The 15,437-nt window shown below is 37.7% G+C and overlaps 1 protein-coding gene across 1 annotated transcript in view; it reads right to left on the reverse strand.

The window, feature by feature from the left end:
- Positions 1 to 15,437, reverse strand: part of COL14A1 (collagen type XIV alpha 1 chain) — a 231,472-nt gene that overhangs the window by 209,099 nt on the left and 6,936 nt on the right. The window contains exons 2-4 of the mRNA XM_007451664.1: positions 11,985 to 12,101; positions 5,075 to 5,218; positions 701 to 790 (exon numbers count right to left, since the gene is read on the reverse strand). Of these exons, the coding sequence (XP_007451726.1) occupies positions 701 to 790; positions 5,075 to 5,218; positions 11,985 to 12,101 (351 nt within the window). The remainder of the gene's footprint in view (positions 1 to 700; positions 791 to 5,074; positions 5,219 to 11,984; positions 12,102 to 15,437) is intronic.

Below are 15,437 nucleotides of genomic sequence, written 5' to 3' on the forward strand. Positions count from 1 at the left end.
TACGTTTTAAGAATAAATCATTGAAAAAATTGTGTCAGTTTGGTAGACTATCAAAATTGTAAAATTTGCATATCCTTTAACCCTGCAATTACATTTTTAGAAGTATGTAGTTTTTGCAATGTGTTCGTAAAGTTTTAAAATTAAACAGCGAGATGAAGAAGGAAGAAAGGTTGGTAGGGTCACAAGACTATGGGGGGGCCTTGAAAGTCTTGATAAGGATCTGGCCTCCATCCTAAGAGCAGTGGACAGCCATTGAAGGGGTTTTAAGATGTGCGGGGGTCGGAGGGGTGGTACATGGAGCATAGAGTCAGATTTGTTTTGCAAAGATCACTCTAACTTCAGGGCAGAGAACAAATTGAGATCTTGCTAAATAATACTGCACACCAGGAAAGAAACGGGAGCTTAGCGCAGTATTGGCAATAGACATGGAAAGAAATGAACAGATTCTGTCATTATTTCAATAGAAAATAAACTCACTAGAACTCAGTGATATATTAAATATGGAAAAGTAAGGGAGAGGGAAGTGTTGACAGTTACTATGTGTGAGGATGGAAGGAGGGAATGAGGTGGGGCTGAGGGAGATTTTCATATTAGATCTGTACTCCTCTGATGGGACCAAAGGCCAAGGATGTATGTATTGCCTGTGTTCTTAAGACAACTCAATCCCCCAAATAAGCAAATAAAAAAAAAAAAATCTGACCTTCTTCTGGTACAGATGGTTTATTCTCATTTCCTTTGTCCAAAACCTTGACTCTGGGTTTTGGTTCCTTTCTTTTTTCTAAATCTTTAACTGGAAAAAAAAGTAAAAATACAGCAACATGTTAGGTTAAAGTCTAAAAGAAAATATTCAATGAATTTTTACTAAAACCCTTGCAAGTATTGAAAGTTTTAAGTAGAAATTAGCTCCATGGTAGAATCTCATTTCAGAAGATTGGAGCTGCTATTTTTTTCAATTTTGTCATGGGAATGTGTGGAAATCACAGAATTACTTTGGTAGAGTTATTCACTATGGGCAGATGTATCAAATAAATTTAATCCTTCATAATTGTTATAAAATCACAAAATTAGCCCCATTTCAGACATGAGGGAATGAAGGACCAACAGGCTAAGGAGCTAAGACTTATCTCATAAAACCAGAAAGTGTTGGCACAGGATTCAAGCCACGTCTTCAGATTTCTGGAAGGCCTGTGAGCTGGCCCCTGTTCTAGAAAGATCTTAGCCATGAATATACTCATTTGGAGTTGGTCTATCTGCCATAGAAGATAGGGAACTCCATAATAATTTCCTTTTAAACTTAAAAAAAAAGTTTCCCTACTAATAAATAGTAGTATTTCTTTATTACTTTCCTTATGAAATATCCAGGGACCCAGAATGACCCTCGGTCCTTTAATACATTCATTCCTATGTACTCCAATAGCTTTACTTTTCACTCCACAGCAGCTTCCCTGCTATTGCTTGGCACCTGAAGTTGTCCTGAGTCATCACTAAATGGCAGTGGTATCTGCACAAATAAAATACCCTGTGAAAAGGAGGAAGTGATCCCATGGCAAAATATTTCATTTAATTATTGCATTCACTTCATGGAAATCTGCTAACTTACTGAAGGGTTGGCTCTGTAGGGTAAGCAATGATTTCCTTTGAACCACCCTTCTTGCCTTCTTAGGGTATTATTCCATGAATCCTGTCTTTATCATCTCTTCCTCCTCTTCCACTTCTTTTTACTGGCTTCCACCCCTTTGCTAAAAGGGTTTGAGACTTGCCATCTGCCAAGGCCGGGTTGCTCTAGTTCTATGATTCCTTTATAGAAACGTTCCTTGGCTTTCTGGTACTTAGAGAATAAATTCCATGATTAAAAATAATAATAAATACAAGATGCCTTAATCCTGCTATTTCCACTGATCTTCTCATTTTCTAAATCCATTTTTTAGACCACATCTTCTGACTTCTTTATAAGGCGTGGCCACTTTGGAACACCTCTTCCTTTAATTTCTTTTCTTTCTCAGTTTTTAAAAACGCATTATCCTGGGTGTTCTCATATTCCTCTGACCCCTCCTTTACATTCTCATTCTTTGGATCATTTTTCTGCTTCCATTCCTGAAACACAGTCATAAACTACATTTGCCTTGCATCCCTGTACACCCCGCCTACAATTTTATCATCCCACAGTTTTAATTCTCACCCTTCCGTGGATAATTTCCAAATCTATATGTTCAACCCCCCCACACACATAGACCATGGCCTCAAATTGCTTTCATTCTGTAAAAGAAAATAAGTCTGCAACTCTAGTGTGAGGAAAGTTGTGCTAAAAGTAGAAATAGATCTGGGAAAGAATAATTGCAGAGGTGGAGACTCTGGGAAACTTCACCAGGAAGGTGACATTTGGGCCAAACTCTAAAAAATCAGCAAGATTTTGCAGGCAGAGATTAGCAAAATATAGTTCCAAAGAGAAAAATTGTGGCCAAAAATAAAGTTTGCCAAAATAGGGTCAAAATCCATTCTACGGATGAACAAGAAAAACAAACAAACAAACAAACAAAAAAGAAACAGTCACTTTGAATTGGGACACTAGGTCACATACAAGATGTAACACGGGTCACGCCAAGCTTCTGTCCTCACGCAAGAGGCAAAATCAATTAGAAAACAGACTGTCAAGAGTAAAGTGGTATTAATCATAACAACAAAAGCAACCATGCCCCTACTGTGTGCTGACGTGAGTTAATCCACACAATAATAGGCACAAACCATCATCCCATTTGCCCATAAGGAAACTGAGGCTAGAAGTTAAGTTGCTTGGTTAAATACACACACCAGATTTGGAATCATAACAGTTCAGACATGCCTTTCTGTCTTCAAAATCCAAAGATTGTTCCTTATGTTTCCCTGTGTAGAAGACGGACTTTTGAAAAATTCAAATCCCACGCTAACTGCAAACCTATATCCACAGGATTTGTCTAGATCATTATTTTCCTGGATCCAAGCATGAAAGGTTTCCAGGGAGGGGAGAACAGGCTTTAGCTCCATCTCACAGGGAGCAAAAACATAACTGAAATGCAAAATGGAAAAGGAAACCATCCAAACAAAGTTACTTTAATTTCATTCTTATAAATTGTTATTTGGGAAGAACTAAGACCTCTATCCTGCCAATAAAAATAACATAGCTAAAAAATATATATGCGTCCATATAATTTATCTAACTAACAAGTTGGACTGTTTCACTAAGATTATGTCAGCAGAGCTAAGCAAACTGAAAACAAATGCATTTCCTTTGAAATGTTTTGAGTAAATAGCACTTGGCAAAGTTTTAAGGCTACCTGTGATTCTTATGCTGCTAGTCAGTGGAATATTTGCAGTAATCAGTCGCACAAAAGCATAAGACTAAAGTGAAATGAATTGTTTCTCCTTGTCCTTTTTACTGCTTCTCACAAACTTTAAGGAAAGTTATTTCCTTTACTCATGTAGGAATGTCAGAGGCCAGAAACTGAAGCACAGTGCCAATAAAATGAGACAGAAGGCTGATTTATATTGAAAATAACATAAAACCCTTTCCCAGAGCTTCCAGACACTGTGAATCTCAAAAGAATGTAGCATTTAAAACATCTGTATGTCCTGCTGACAGGTGGATTCACCAAATGTTTCTTTGTTCAGAAGTTTCAAGAGGTAGCGGGTTAACAAAGTTTTTTTTTTTTAATTTAAGAAAAATCACAAAATGTGCCTCGTAAAACATTACCTAGAAGAGAAAGATAAAAACGAAGGGAGGGGACATGGGTTCGTGCCCCGGTCCGGGAAGATCCCACATGCTGCGGAGCGGCTGGGCCCGTGAGCTGTGGCCGCTGAGCCTGCACGTCTGGAGCCTGTGCTCCGCAACGGGACAGGCCACACCAGTGAGAGGCCCGCGTACCGCAAAAAAAAAAAAAAAAAAAAAAAAAAAGGAAGGGAGGGATGGAAAAATCCAGATAGAACATTGCTGTATACAGAGTTCTAGAACCCACAGCCTCCCGATTTGTGGATTAACCCTTTAAAAAGCTATTGCTTTTTGAAATGATGTGTAGGATTTACTTCAAAATAATATGAGAGAGGGGAGTATGGGGGTATAAATGAAACAAGAGTGACCATGAATGGTTAATTGTTGAAGCAACTGATGGATATTTAGGGGTTTATTTTATGAATCTGCTGATTTTTTAAGTTATGTTTAAAATTGTCCTTAATAATGAGTTGGGTTTTTTAAAGAGCCTACCTTAACAATGAAGTAACACAGAAAGTTAATCAGGACAGACCTCTTCTGTTTGTATTCCTGATACACAAAACTCTGCCCTCTAATTAGATAGGTCACCTCCAGGAAGAGGGAGTTGCTATAGTCTCTGGTCACTAGAATATAAGGTCCATGGGGGCAGGGATTTGTCATGTTCCCAGGGCCTAGTACAGGGCCTCACACTTAGTAGCCATGCAATATACACTTGTTAAGTGAAAAAAAAAAGAATGAGTGAATGAATGAATATTTCCTGAAAGGCAAAAGAATCAGGGTCTTTGTGGACAACTTTTAAATTCAACATAAGGAAAAGCTTTCTAATGGAACAGCACAGACGTGGATGGGGCTGCCTCAGAGCTTTCTCTCCTGCTTAGAATGTCTCTGTATGTCAAGTATTTGCCCAACTTACTATTTGAGAACTGGCTCAAATATGAAGACACTCCCATCCATTCTCTTCCTAGACCATTACAGGGGCAGAGAGAGCACCTGCCTTCACAGAATCCTGAAAGTATTTATTGAGCAGCTATTATGTGCTGGGTACATGAGAGGTCTGCATAAGGCTCAGTGGACAGTGTCAGGGAGAGCATTTAAGAACTAAAACCTTTTTAAAGGATAAGTAGGAGCACCATGAAATGGGTAAAGGAAGGGACAGAGAATATTAGAGATAAAAGGAACTCACAGAAGATTATAATAAATGTCTTTTAAGATCTTTTCAAATCTAAACAATCTAGGATTTTAACCTGTTATCGATACAATATTTACCACAGACTCAAACTCAGAGCTGGGATAGAGTCCCATGGCAGTACTTTATGATCTGTAAATACATACTTCTGAATTGACCTTGGGCTGGCTTGCTTTCTTTGTCTTTATTGTATGCAATAATTTGAACTGTGTAATTCTGGTCTGGCATAAGACCTTGAATAATCGCTTTAGTTGCAGTGTTCTGGAGATTCAATTGATTGGTTTTTCCACCTATAATAAAACAGAAAGATAAATCAGTTCTAAGAAGTGGCTTAACTGTGTACATTAAGAAATTTTATTAACCAGAAATCAAGATTTTAAAGGTGAAGACATTCAAAAATATGTATAATGCTATTACATAATACTAATTTTAGTACACTTTTCATTCTCACTTTCAGTTATACTCTTTGCATTAGACAAACAGTTGTCTAAATTAGATAAAAACACATTTGCAAATACCTTTCATCATAACACTGTTGCTTTTCTTTTTAACATCTTTATTGGAGTATAATTGCTTTACAATGGTGTGTTAGTTTCTGCTTTATAATGAAGTGAATCAGCTATACATATACATGTATCCCCATGTCTCTTCCCTCCTGTGTCTCCCTCCCTCCCACCCTCTCTATCCCACCCCTCTAGGTGGTCACAAAGCACCGAGCTGATCTCCCTGTGCTATGCAACTGCTTCCCACTAGCTATCGGTTTTACATTTGGTAGTGTATATATGTCCATGCCACTCTCTCACTTCGTCCCAGCTTACCCTTCTGCCTCCCCGTGTCCTCAAGTCCATTCTCTAGTAGGTCTGCATCTTTATTCCTGTCCTGCTAGGCTCTTGATGACCTTTTTTTTTTTTAGATTCCATATATATGTGTTAGCATACGGTATTTGTTTTTCTCTCTCTGACTTACTTCACCCTGTATGACAGACTCTAGGTCCATCCACCTCACTACAAATAACTCAATTTTGTTTCTTTTTATGGCTGAGTAACATTCTATTGTATATATGTGCCACATCTTCTTTATCCATTCATCTGTCGATGGACACTTAGGTTGCTTCCATGTCCCGGCTATTGTAAATACAGCTGCAAAGAACATGTGGTACATGACTCTTTTTGAATTATGGTTTTCTCAGGGTATATGCCCAGTAGTGGGATTGCTGGGTTGTATGGTAGTTCTATTTTTAGTTTTTTGAGGAACCTCCATACTGTTCTCCATAGTGGCTGTATCAATTTACATTCCCACCAACAGTGCAAGAGGGTTCCCTTTTCTCCACACCTTCTCCAGCATTTACTGTTTATAGATTTTTTGATGATGGCCATTCTGACTGGTGTGAGGGCTTCCCTGGTGGCGCAGTGTTTGAGAGTCCGCCTGCCGATGCAGGGGACATGGGTTCGTGCCCTGGTCTGGGAAGATCCCACATGCCGTGGAGCGGCTGGGCCTGTGAGCCATGGCCACTGAGCCTGCGCATCCGGAGCCTGTGCTTCGCAACGGGAGAGGCCACAACAGTGAGAGGCCCATGTACCGCAAAAAATAAAAATAAAAATAAATATTTAAAGTGATGAAGGAGAAAAACCTACAACCAAGACTACTCTACCCAGCAAGGATCTCATTCAGATTTGATGGAGAAATTAAAACCTTTACACATAAGCAAAAGCTAAGGGAATTCAGCACCACCAAACCAGCTTTACAACAAATACTAAAGGAACTTCTCTAGGCAGGAAACACAAGAAAAGGAAAAGACCTACAATAAAAAACCCAAAACAATTAAGAAAATGGGAATAGGAACATATATATCGATAATTACCTCAAATGTAAATGGATTAAATGCTCCAACCAAAAGACACAGACTGGCTGAATGGATACAAAAACAAGACCCATATATATACTGTCTTCAAGAGACCCACTTCAGACCTAGGGACACATACAGACTGAAAGTGAGGGGATGGAAAAAGATATTCCATGCAAATGTAAATCAAAAGAAACCTGGAGTAGCAATTCTCATATCAGAAAAAATAGACTTTAAAATAAAGACTATTACAAGAGACAAAGAAGGACACTACATAATGATCAAGGGATCGATCCAAGAAGAAGATATAAAAATTGTAAATATTTATGCACCCAACACAGGAGCACCTCAATACATAAGGCAAATACTAACAGCCATAAAAGGGGAAATCAACAATAACACAATCATAGTAGGGGACTTTAACACCCCACTTTCACCAATGGACAGATCACCCAAAATGAAAATAAATAAGGAAACACAAGCTTTAAATGATACATTAAACAAGATGGACTTAATTGATATTTATAGGACATTCTATCCAAAAACAACAGAATACACATTCTTCTCAAGTGCTCATGGATCATTCTCCATGATAGATCATATCTTGGGTCATAAATCAAGCCTTGGTACATTTAAGAAAATTGAAATCATATCAAGTATCTTTTCTGACCACACTGCTATGAGACTAGATATCAGTTACAGGAAAAAATCGGTAAAAAAATAAAAGCACATGGAGGCTAAACAATACACTACTTAATAACCAAGAGATCACTGAAGTAATCAAAGAGGAAATCAAAAAATACCTGGAAACAAATGACAATGAAAACATGATGACCCAAAACCTATGGGATGCAGCAAAAGCAGTTCTAGGAGGGAAGTTTATAGCAATACAATCCTACCTCAAGAAACAAGAAACATCTCAAATAAACAACCTAACCATACACCTAAAGCAACTGGAGAAAGAGGAACAAAAAAAACCCAAAGTGAGCCGAAGCAAAGAAATCATAAAGATCAGATAAGAAATAAATGAAAAAGAAATGAAGGAAATGATAGCAACGATCAATAAAACTAAAAGCTGGTTCTTTGAGAAGATAAACAAAATTGATAAACCATTAGCCAGATTCATCACGAAAAAAAAGGAAAAGACTCAAATCAACAGAATTAGAAATGAAAAAGGAGAAGTAACAACTGACACTGCAGAAATACAAAGGATCATGAGAGATTACTACAAGCAACTATATGCCAATAATATGGACAACTTGGAAGAAATGGACAAATTCTTACAAATGCACAAGCTTCTGAGACTGAACCAGGAAGAAACAGAAAATATGAACAGACCAATCACAAGCACTGAAATTGAAACTGTGATTAAAAATAGCACAGGGAGATCAGCTTGGGGCTTTGTGACCACCTAGAGAGGTGGGAGAGGGAGGGTGCGAGGGAGATGCAAAAAGGAGGGGATATGGGGATATATATATATATATATATATATATATATACACATATAGCTGATGCACTGTTATTCAGCAGAAACTAACACAATGCTGTAAAGCAATTATACTCCAATAAAAATGTTAACAACAACAAAAAAATCTTCCAACAAACAACAGCCCAGGATCAGATGACTTCACAGGCGAATTCTATCAAACATTTAGAGAAATGCTAACACTCTTACTTCTCAAACTCTTCCAAAATATAGCAGAGGGAGGAACACTTCCAAACTCATTCTACGAGGCCACCCAACATCACCCTGATAACAAAACCCGACAAAGATGTCACAAAGAAAGAAAACTACAGGCCAACATCACTGGTGAACACAGATGCAAAAATCCTCAACAAAATACTAGCAAACAGAATCCAACAGCACATACACCATGATCAAGTGGGGTTTACCCCAGGAATGCAGGAATTCTTCAAGAGAAACCATATTAAGAAATTAAAGGAGAGAAACCATATGATCATCTCAGTAGATGCAGAAAAAGCTTTCGACAAAATTCAACACCCATTTATGATAAAAACCCTGCAGAAAGTAGGCATAGAGGGAACTTTCCTCCACATAATAAAGGCCATATATGACAAACCCACAGCAAACATCGTCCTCAATGGTGAAAACCTGAAACCATTTCCACTAAGATTAGGAACAAGACAAGGTTGCCCAAACTCACCACTATTATTCAACATAGTTTTGGAATTTTTTGCCACAGCAATCAGAGAAGAAAAAGAAATAAAAGGAATCCACAAAGGAAAAGAAGTAAAGCTGTCACTGTTTGCAGATGACATGATACTATACACAGAGAATCCTAAAGATGCTACCAGAAAACTACTAGAGCTAATCAATGAATATGGTAAAGTAGCAGGATACAAAATTAATGCATGGAAATCTCTAGCATACCTATACACTAATGGTGAAAAATCTGAAAGTGAAATTTAGAAAACATTCCCATTTACCACTGCAACACAAAGAATGAAATATCTAGGAATAAACCTACGTAGGAGACAAAAGACGTGCATGCAGAAAATTATAAGACACTGATGAAAGAAATGAAAGATTATACAAATAGATGGAGAGATATACCATGTTCTTGGATTGAAAGAATCAATATTGTGAGAATGACTCTACTACCCAAAGCAATCTACACATTCAATGCAATCCCTATCAAACTACCACTGGCATTTTTCACAGAACTAGAACAAAAAATTTCACAATTTGTATGGAAATGCAAAAGACCCTGCAGAGCCACAGCATTCTTGAAAAGGAAAAACGGAGCTGGAGGAATCAGGCTCCCTGACTTCAGACTATACTACAAAGCTACAGTAATCAAGACAGTATGGTACTGCCACAAAAACAAATATAGATCAATGGAACAGGAGAGAAAGCCCAGAGATAAACCCAGGTGCATATGGTCACCTTATCTTTTATAAAGGAGGCAAGAATATAGAATGGAGAAAAGACAGCCTCTTCAATAAGTGGTACTGGGACAACTGGAAAGCTACATGTAAAAGAATGAAATTAGAACACTCCCTAACATCATACACAAAAATAAACTCAAAATGGATTAAAGGCCTAAATATAAGGCCAGAAACCATAAAACTCTTAGAGGAAAACATAGGCAGAACATTCTCTGACATAAATCACAGCAAGATCCTTTTTGACCCACCTCCTAGAGTAATGGAAATAAAAACAAAAATATACAAATGGGACCTGATGAAGCTTGAAAGCTTTTGCACAGCAAAGGAAAACATAAACAAGACCAAAAGACAACCCTCAGAATGGGAGAAAATATTTGCAAATGTAGCAACTGACAAAGGATTAATCTCCAAAATATACATGCAGCTCATGCAGCTCAATATCAAAAAAACAAACAACCCAATCCAAAAATGGGCAGAAGACCTAAATAGACATTTCTCCAAAGAAGATATACAGACTGCCAACAAACACATGAAAGGATGCCCAACAACATTAATCATTAGAGAAATGGAAATCAAAACTACAATGAGATATCATCTCATACCGGTCAGAATGGCCATCATCAAAAAATCTACAAACAATAAATGCTGGAGAGGATGTGGAGAAAAGGGAACCCTCTTGCACTGTTGGTGGGAATGTAAATTGATACAGCCACTATGGAGAACGGTATGGAGGTTCCTTGAAAAACTACAAATAGAACTACCAAACGACCCAGCAATCCCACTTCTGGGCATATACCCTGAGAAAACCATAACTCAAAAAGAGTCATGTACCATGCAGCTCTACTTACAATAGCCAGGATATGGAAGCAACCTAAGTGTCCATCGACAGATGGATGGATAAAGAAGATGTGGCACATATATACAATGGAATATTACTCAGCCATAAAAAGAAACGAAATTGAGTTATTTGTAGTGAGGTGGATGGACCTAGAGTCTGTCATACAGGGTGAAGTAAGTCAGAAAGAGAAAAACAAAATCCGTATGCTAACACATATATATGGAATCTAAGGGGAAAAAAAAGGTCATGAAGAACCTAGGGGCAAGATGGGAATAAAGCACAGACCTACTGGAGACTGGACTTGAGGATATGGGGAGGGGGAAGGGTAAGCTGTGACAAAGTGAGAGAGTGGCATGGACATACATACACTACCAAATATAAAATAGATAGCTAGTGGGAAACAGCCGCATAGCACAGGGAGATCAGCTCGGTGCTTTGTGACCCCCTAGGGGGGTGGGAAAGGGAGGCAGACACAAAAGGGAAGAGATATGGGAACATATGTATATGTATAACTGATTCACTTTGTTATAAAGCAGAAACTAACACACCATTGTAAAGCAATGATACTCCAATAAAGACGTTAAAAAAAAAAAGACTGCTTTGGCTATTTGGGGTCTTTTGGGTCTCCATATAAACTTTAAGATTTTTTTGTTCTAGTTCTGTAAAACATGCCATTGGTAATTTGATAGGGATTGCATTGAATCTGTAGATTGCTTTGGGTAGTATAGTCATTTTCACAATGTTGATTCTTCCAATCCAAGAACATGGTATATCTGTCCATCTGTTTGTAACATCTTTAGTTTCTTTCATTAGTGTCTTATAATTTTTGCATACAGGTCTTTTGTCTCCTTAGGTAGGTTTATTCCTAGGTTATTTTATTCTTTTTGTTGCAGTGATAAATGGGAGTGTTTCCTTAATTTCTCTTTCAGATATTTCATCATTAGTGAGTGTACAGGAATGCAAGAGATTTCTGTGCATTACTTTTGTATCCTGCTACGTCACCAAATTCATTGATTAGCTCTAGTAGTTTTCTGGTAGCATCTTTAGGATTCTCTATGTATAGTATCATGTCATCTGCAAACAGTGACAGCTTTACTTCTTGTTTCCCAATTTGGATTACTTTTATTTCTTTTTCTTCTGATTGCTGTGGCTAGGCTAAAACTTTGGAGGTGATTTTTAATTGTCAATAGACCAAAAGAACTGATACATGTTGAAACAGAGGTAGTGAGGATTCGTGATAGTCTGAAAAGTTTGCCTGAGGAAAATTATGGGGAGTCCAATAGTTATTCTTTAAATTTGGGGAACATTATTTTCTTGAGTAGAGGGTAAGATTTCAAGCTCCAAAGTTTAAATAAAATCAAAATCTTTCAAATGAGCTTAAAGCAGCACTTAGCACAATACATTTTTAGGTCCCTGTGTGCAAAAAATTCCTAATACTCTAAAAAATACAGTTGAGTGTTTTTACCTGCAGCTGGAGTCACAAGAAGTCTGTATCCACCAAATTTCCCTCTCGGAGCCTTCCATGAAATCTGGATACTATCATGAGATAATACATTATATCTTAACCTTGTGGGTGGAGCCACTGAAAAGGAAAAACAAAAAATTTTTTAATTTTGAAACTTTTAAACTTCCACTGTTAAGTTGAAAAGCCAAAGTAATGTAATCACAATATGCAAGACTTCATGTTCTTTCTACTACTGCATTAGTGAGTTGATCAGTCTGCAAAATAACACAAACCCAAAAGCATTTGTTTCTTACTCAGGAGATAAGCATTTGCCAAGTAGTACTGATCCTGTGACAAAGAACTATGACTTAGGGTTAGCATTTAATACCTTAGTCCAACTTAATAATTGAAGCCAACCTTGTAAAATGTTTTTATTATGCTATGAGGATGAATTTTTGTACTTGGAATACGAAAGCTTTTGTAATCTACTCTAGTGGGATCTGTTTTATGCCTTTAGGTTTTTCACTTTATTAATTGAGTACCTTTTATGATATGATAATTTAAGGTCATTACAGACATATTATAGTAATAAGATCTTCATTTAAAAACATTTTGAGAAAGAGACTGTAAAGGACCAAAATAAAAAATAATAATAAAAGATAACTGCTTTATAAACTTGAATTCATTCTTCACATGTAGCTGATTTATACCTTTCAGAAAGACACACAGCACATGGTCATGAATCATCCCAGCATATTTAATCTTTCCCGATAGTTCACAAAATAGGTTGGTCTATATTACTTTTTGTGTAAGTCATTCAAACTTCAAAACATATTTTTGGAACTCTACAGCAATGATCCAGAATTTCTAAAGAAATATTTTCGTAAGAAGATTTTTACTATATAATATATAAATTAGTTTGTCACAAAAGAAAATTTAATGCTTAACAGAAAAGTTAGCACTTATTACCCACTTTTATGCCTGGCCTTTCTTTCCCACTTTAGGACACAGAGTCTGGGGAAGGAAACAAACATTCTTTTTAATAGGGTTTGGACATTTCTTTGATTCCCAGTCCTGTCACTTATTAGATGAATAAGCTTGAGCAAGTGATTGTTTCTTCCAATGCCTTATCTTTAGAAAAGGTGACAGCAATACTTTCTGCACAGGATAAGTGAAAATGTTAAAGAAGATACCGGATATAACGCATTATGATAGGTGTGGCCAAAAAATGTTTGTTCCCCTCCTCTTTTACTTCATCTCATGGATGATCTCAAAAGCTTATTTAATATTCACAAAAATACATTGCTATCCCAATTTTATATATAAGGGATACAAGGAGAAGCTAAGAGATTCATCCAAGTTCACATACTGGTGCATGACACTCTCTGACCCCAAACAAAATGCTCTGTTTCTTCGGGAGAAGATGTATATTAAGAAGTCACCCTTCACTTAGCTAGAAGAATGAGTAATTTAACACTACAAACTCTCCACTCATCTGAAATCAGCGAGAACTGAAGGACACGATCTTAAGAGTAGCATTCTCTCTCTACTTGCCCTTTACTACCTCTTAGCAGAGGATGCTAGTCACACAAAACAAAAACACAAGCTTCCCATTCTCAATATGACATGAATGAAAGAGTCTACATTTCTCTGGCTTATGGGAAAATATGGATTTATCATAAGAACTGCTATGTTGAACTAGAAAAGGAAGTTGGCTAAACCTAACATTTGGATGAACAGAGAAACTATTACTGTTTGGCTTCGACTGGAACTTGAGGAGAAAAATCTATTTATACATAGGTTCTTATTACTTTTGGAAGAAAATTAAAAATAAAAGTTTTTAAATGTTAAACAACACATCCAGTTTCTGAGCCAAATCTTGCCAGTGGGCTGGTAGACATCCTTGGCTAAGCTTGTCGCAAGGTCCTCATTTTTGCTCCTTTTTTAAAAACTGAGTACACAGTATAAAGGTTACTAAAGGCCTGACAGAGGCTTCTGGTGTGTTTTTTTTTTTTCAGTATGCAGGCATCTCACTGTTGTGGCCTCTCCCGTTGCAGAGCACAGGCTCTGGATGCGCAGGCTCAGCGGCCATGGCTCACGGGTCCAGCCACTCTGCGGCATGTGGGATCTTCCTGGACCAGGGCACAAACCCGTGTCCCCTGCATCAGCAGGCGGACTCTCAACCACTGCACCACCAGGGAAGCCCCTCTGGTGTGTATTTTTAAGCATTTCTAATGATTTCTAGCTTTGTTTTAATTGAACTTAGTTTTTGAAATCTACTATTTGTATTACTGGGAACTGCATTATTTTTTTTTTTCTTTTTTTGGCCACACTTCACAGCTTGTGGCATCTTCCCCGGCCAGGGATTGAACCCGGGCCACCGCAGTGAAAGCCCAGAATCCTAACCAGTAGGTCACCAGGGAAGTCTGGGATCTGCACTTTTATTTTTGATTTCTGCTAATTCTTATAAAGTATGTCAGGGGTTGGCAAACTACCACTCATGGGCCAAATCTGGCCCATTGCCTGCTTTTATAAATAAAGTTTTATTGGAACACAGCCATTCTGATCTATTTACATATTGTCTGTGGCTTATTTCACACTGCAATGGCAAAGTTGAGTAGTTGTGATAGATACCGTATAGCCCACAATGCCTGGAATATTTATTATCTGGCCTTTTGCAGAAAAAATATGTTAACCTCTGAAATAAGTGCACAATATATATAAAGTGTGCAAAGTGACATTACTAGATAAACATGGTAATCCTGAAGAAATGGCAGTGTTGGTGCAGAAAGGGTCATTCATCAGTAGAGCAAGGAAGTCTAAATATGATAAAGTGTTTAAGGAGTGCTAGTGTCTAACGTTTGGAATTTAAGGCTGTAAAAGTCAGATGCAAGAAACAGCACGCCCTTCAAAGTGAGGCTCCCTTGTTTGGAAAGCAATGGAACTTGACTCTTTGCATATGGTCAAATAGTTTTAAAACACTTGGAGTTAATGACCATACTTCCAACTACTTCCTGCAACACATAGGGATCAGTTGGGAAGAAAAATTCTCTCTTGTTTTAAGCACTGGCTTTGTTATAATTTGTTACAGCAGCAATAGAGAACTAATACAGTCAGTATTAAAAGGTATACAGGAGGGCTTCCCTGGTGGCACAGTGGTTGAGAGTCCGCCTGCTGATGCAGGGGACACGGGTTCGTGCCAAGGTCCGGGAAGATCCCACATGCCACGAAGCAGCTAGGCCCGTGAGCCATGGCCGCTGAGCCTATAAAGGAAACTAACTCTCTCCTCCTAATCAACCTAATGCACTTTACCTCTTAGTCTCTCCATGTAATTCTTAACTTTTCCTCTACAGAGAATGTGAACCTCCATTGGCCCAAATAACTTTATATCTGGATTATTCCAGTATTTTCTTTTCAAGACAAGTTATTAAATGAATTGGAACACAGAGAATGTAATGGTGTGTTGGCTGTAGG

Source organism: Lipotes vexillifer, unplaced genomic scaffold, assembly GCF_000442215.2.
Source record: "Lipotes vexillifer unplaced genomic scaffold, Lipotes_vexillifer_v1.1 scaffold440, whole genome shotgun sequence".
NCBI lineage: Eukaryota > Metazoa > Chordata > Mammalia > Artiodactyla > Lipotidae > Lipotes > Lipotes vexillifer.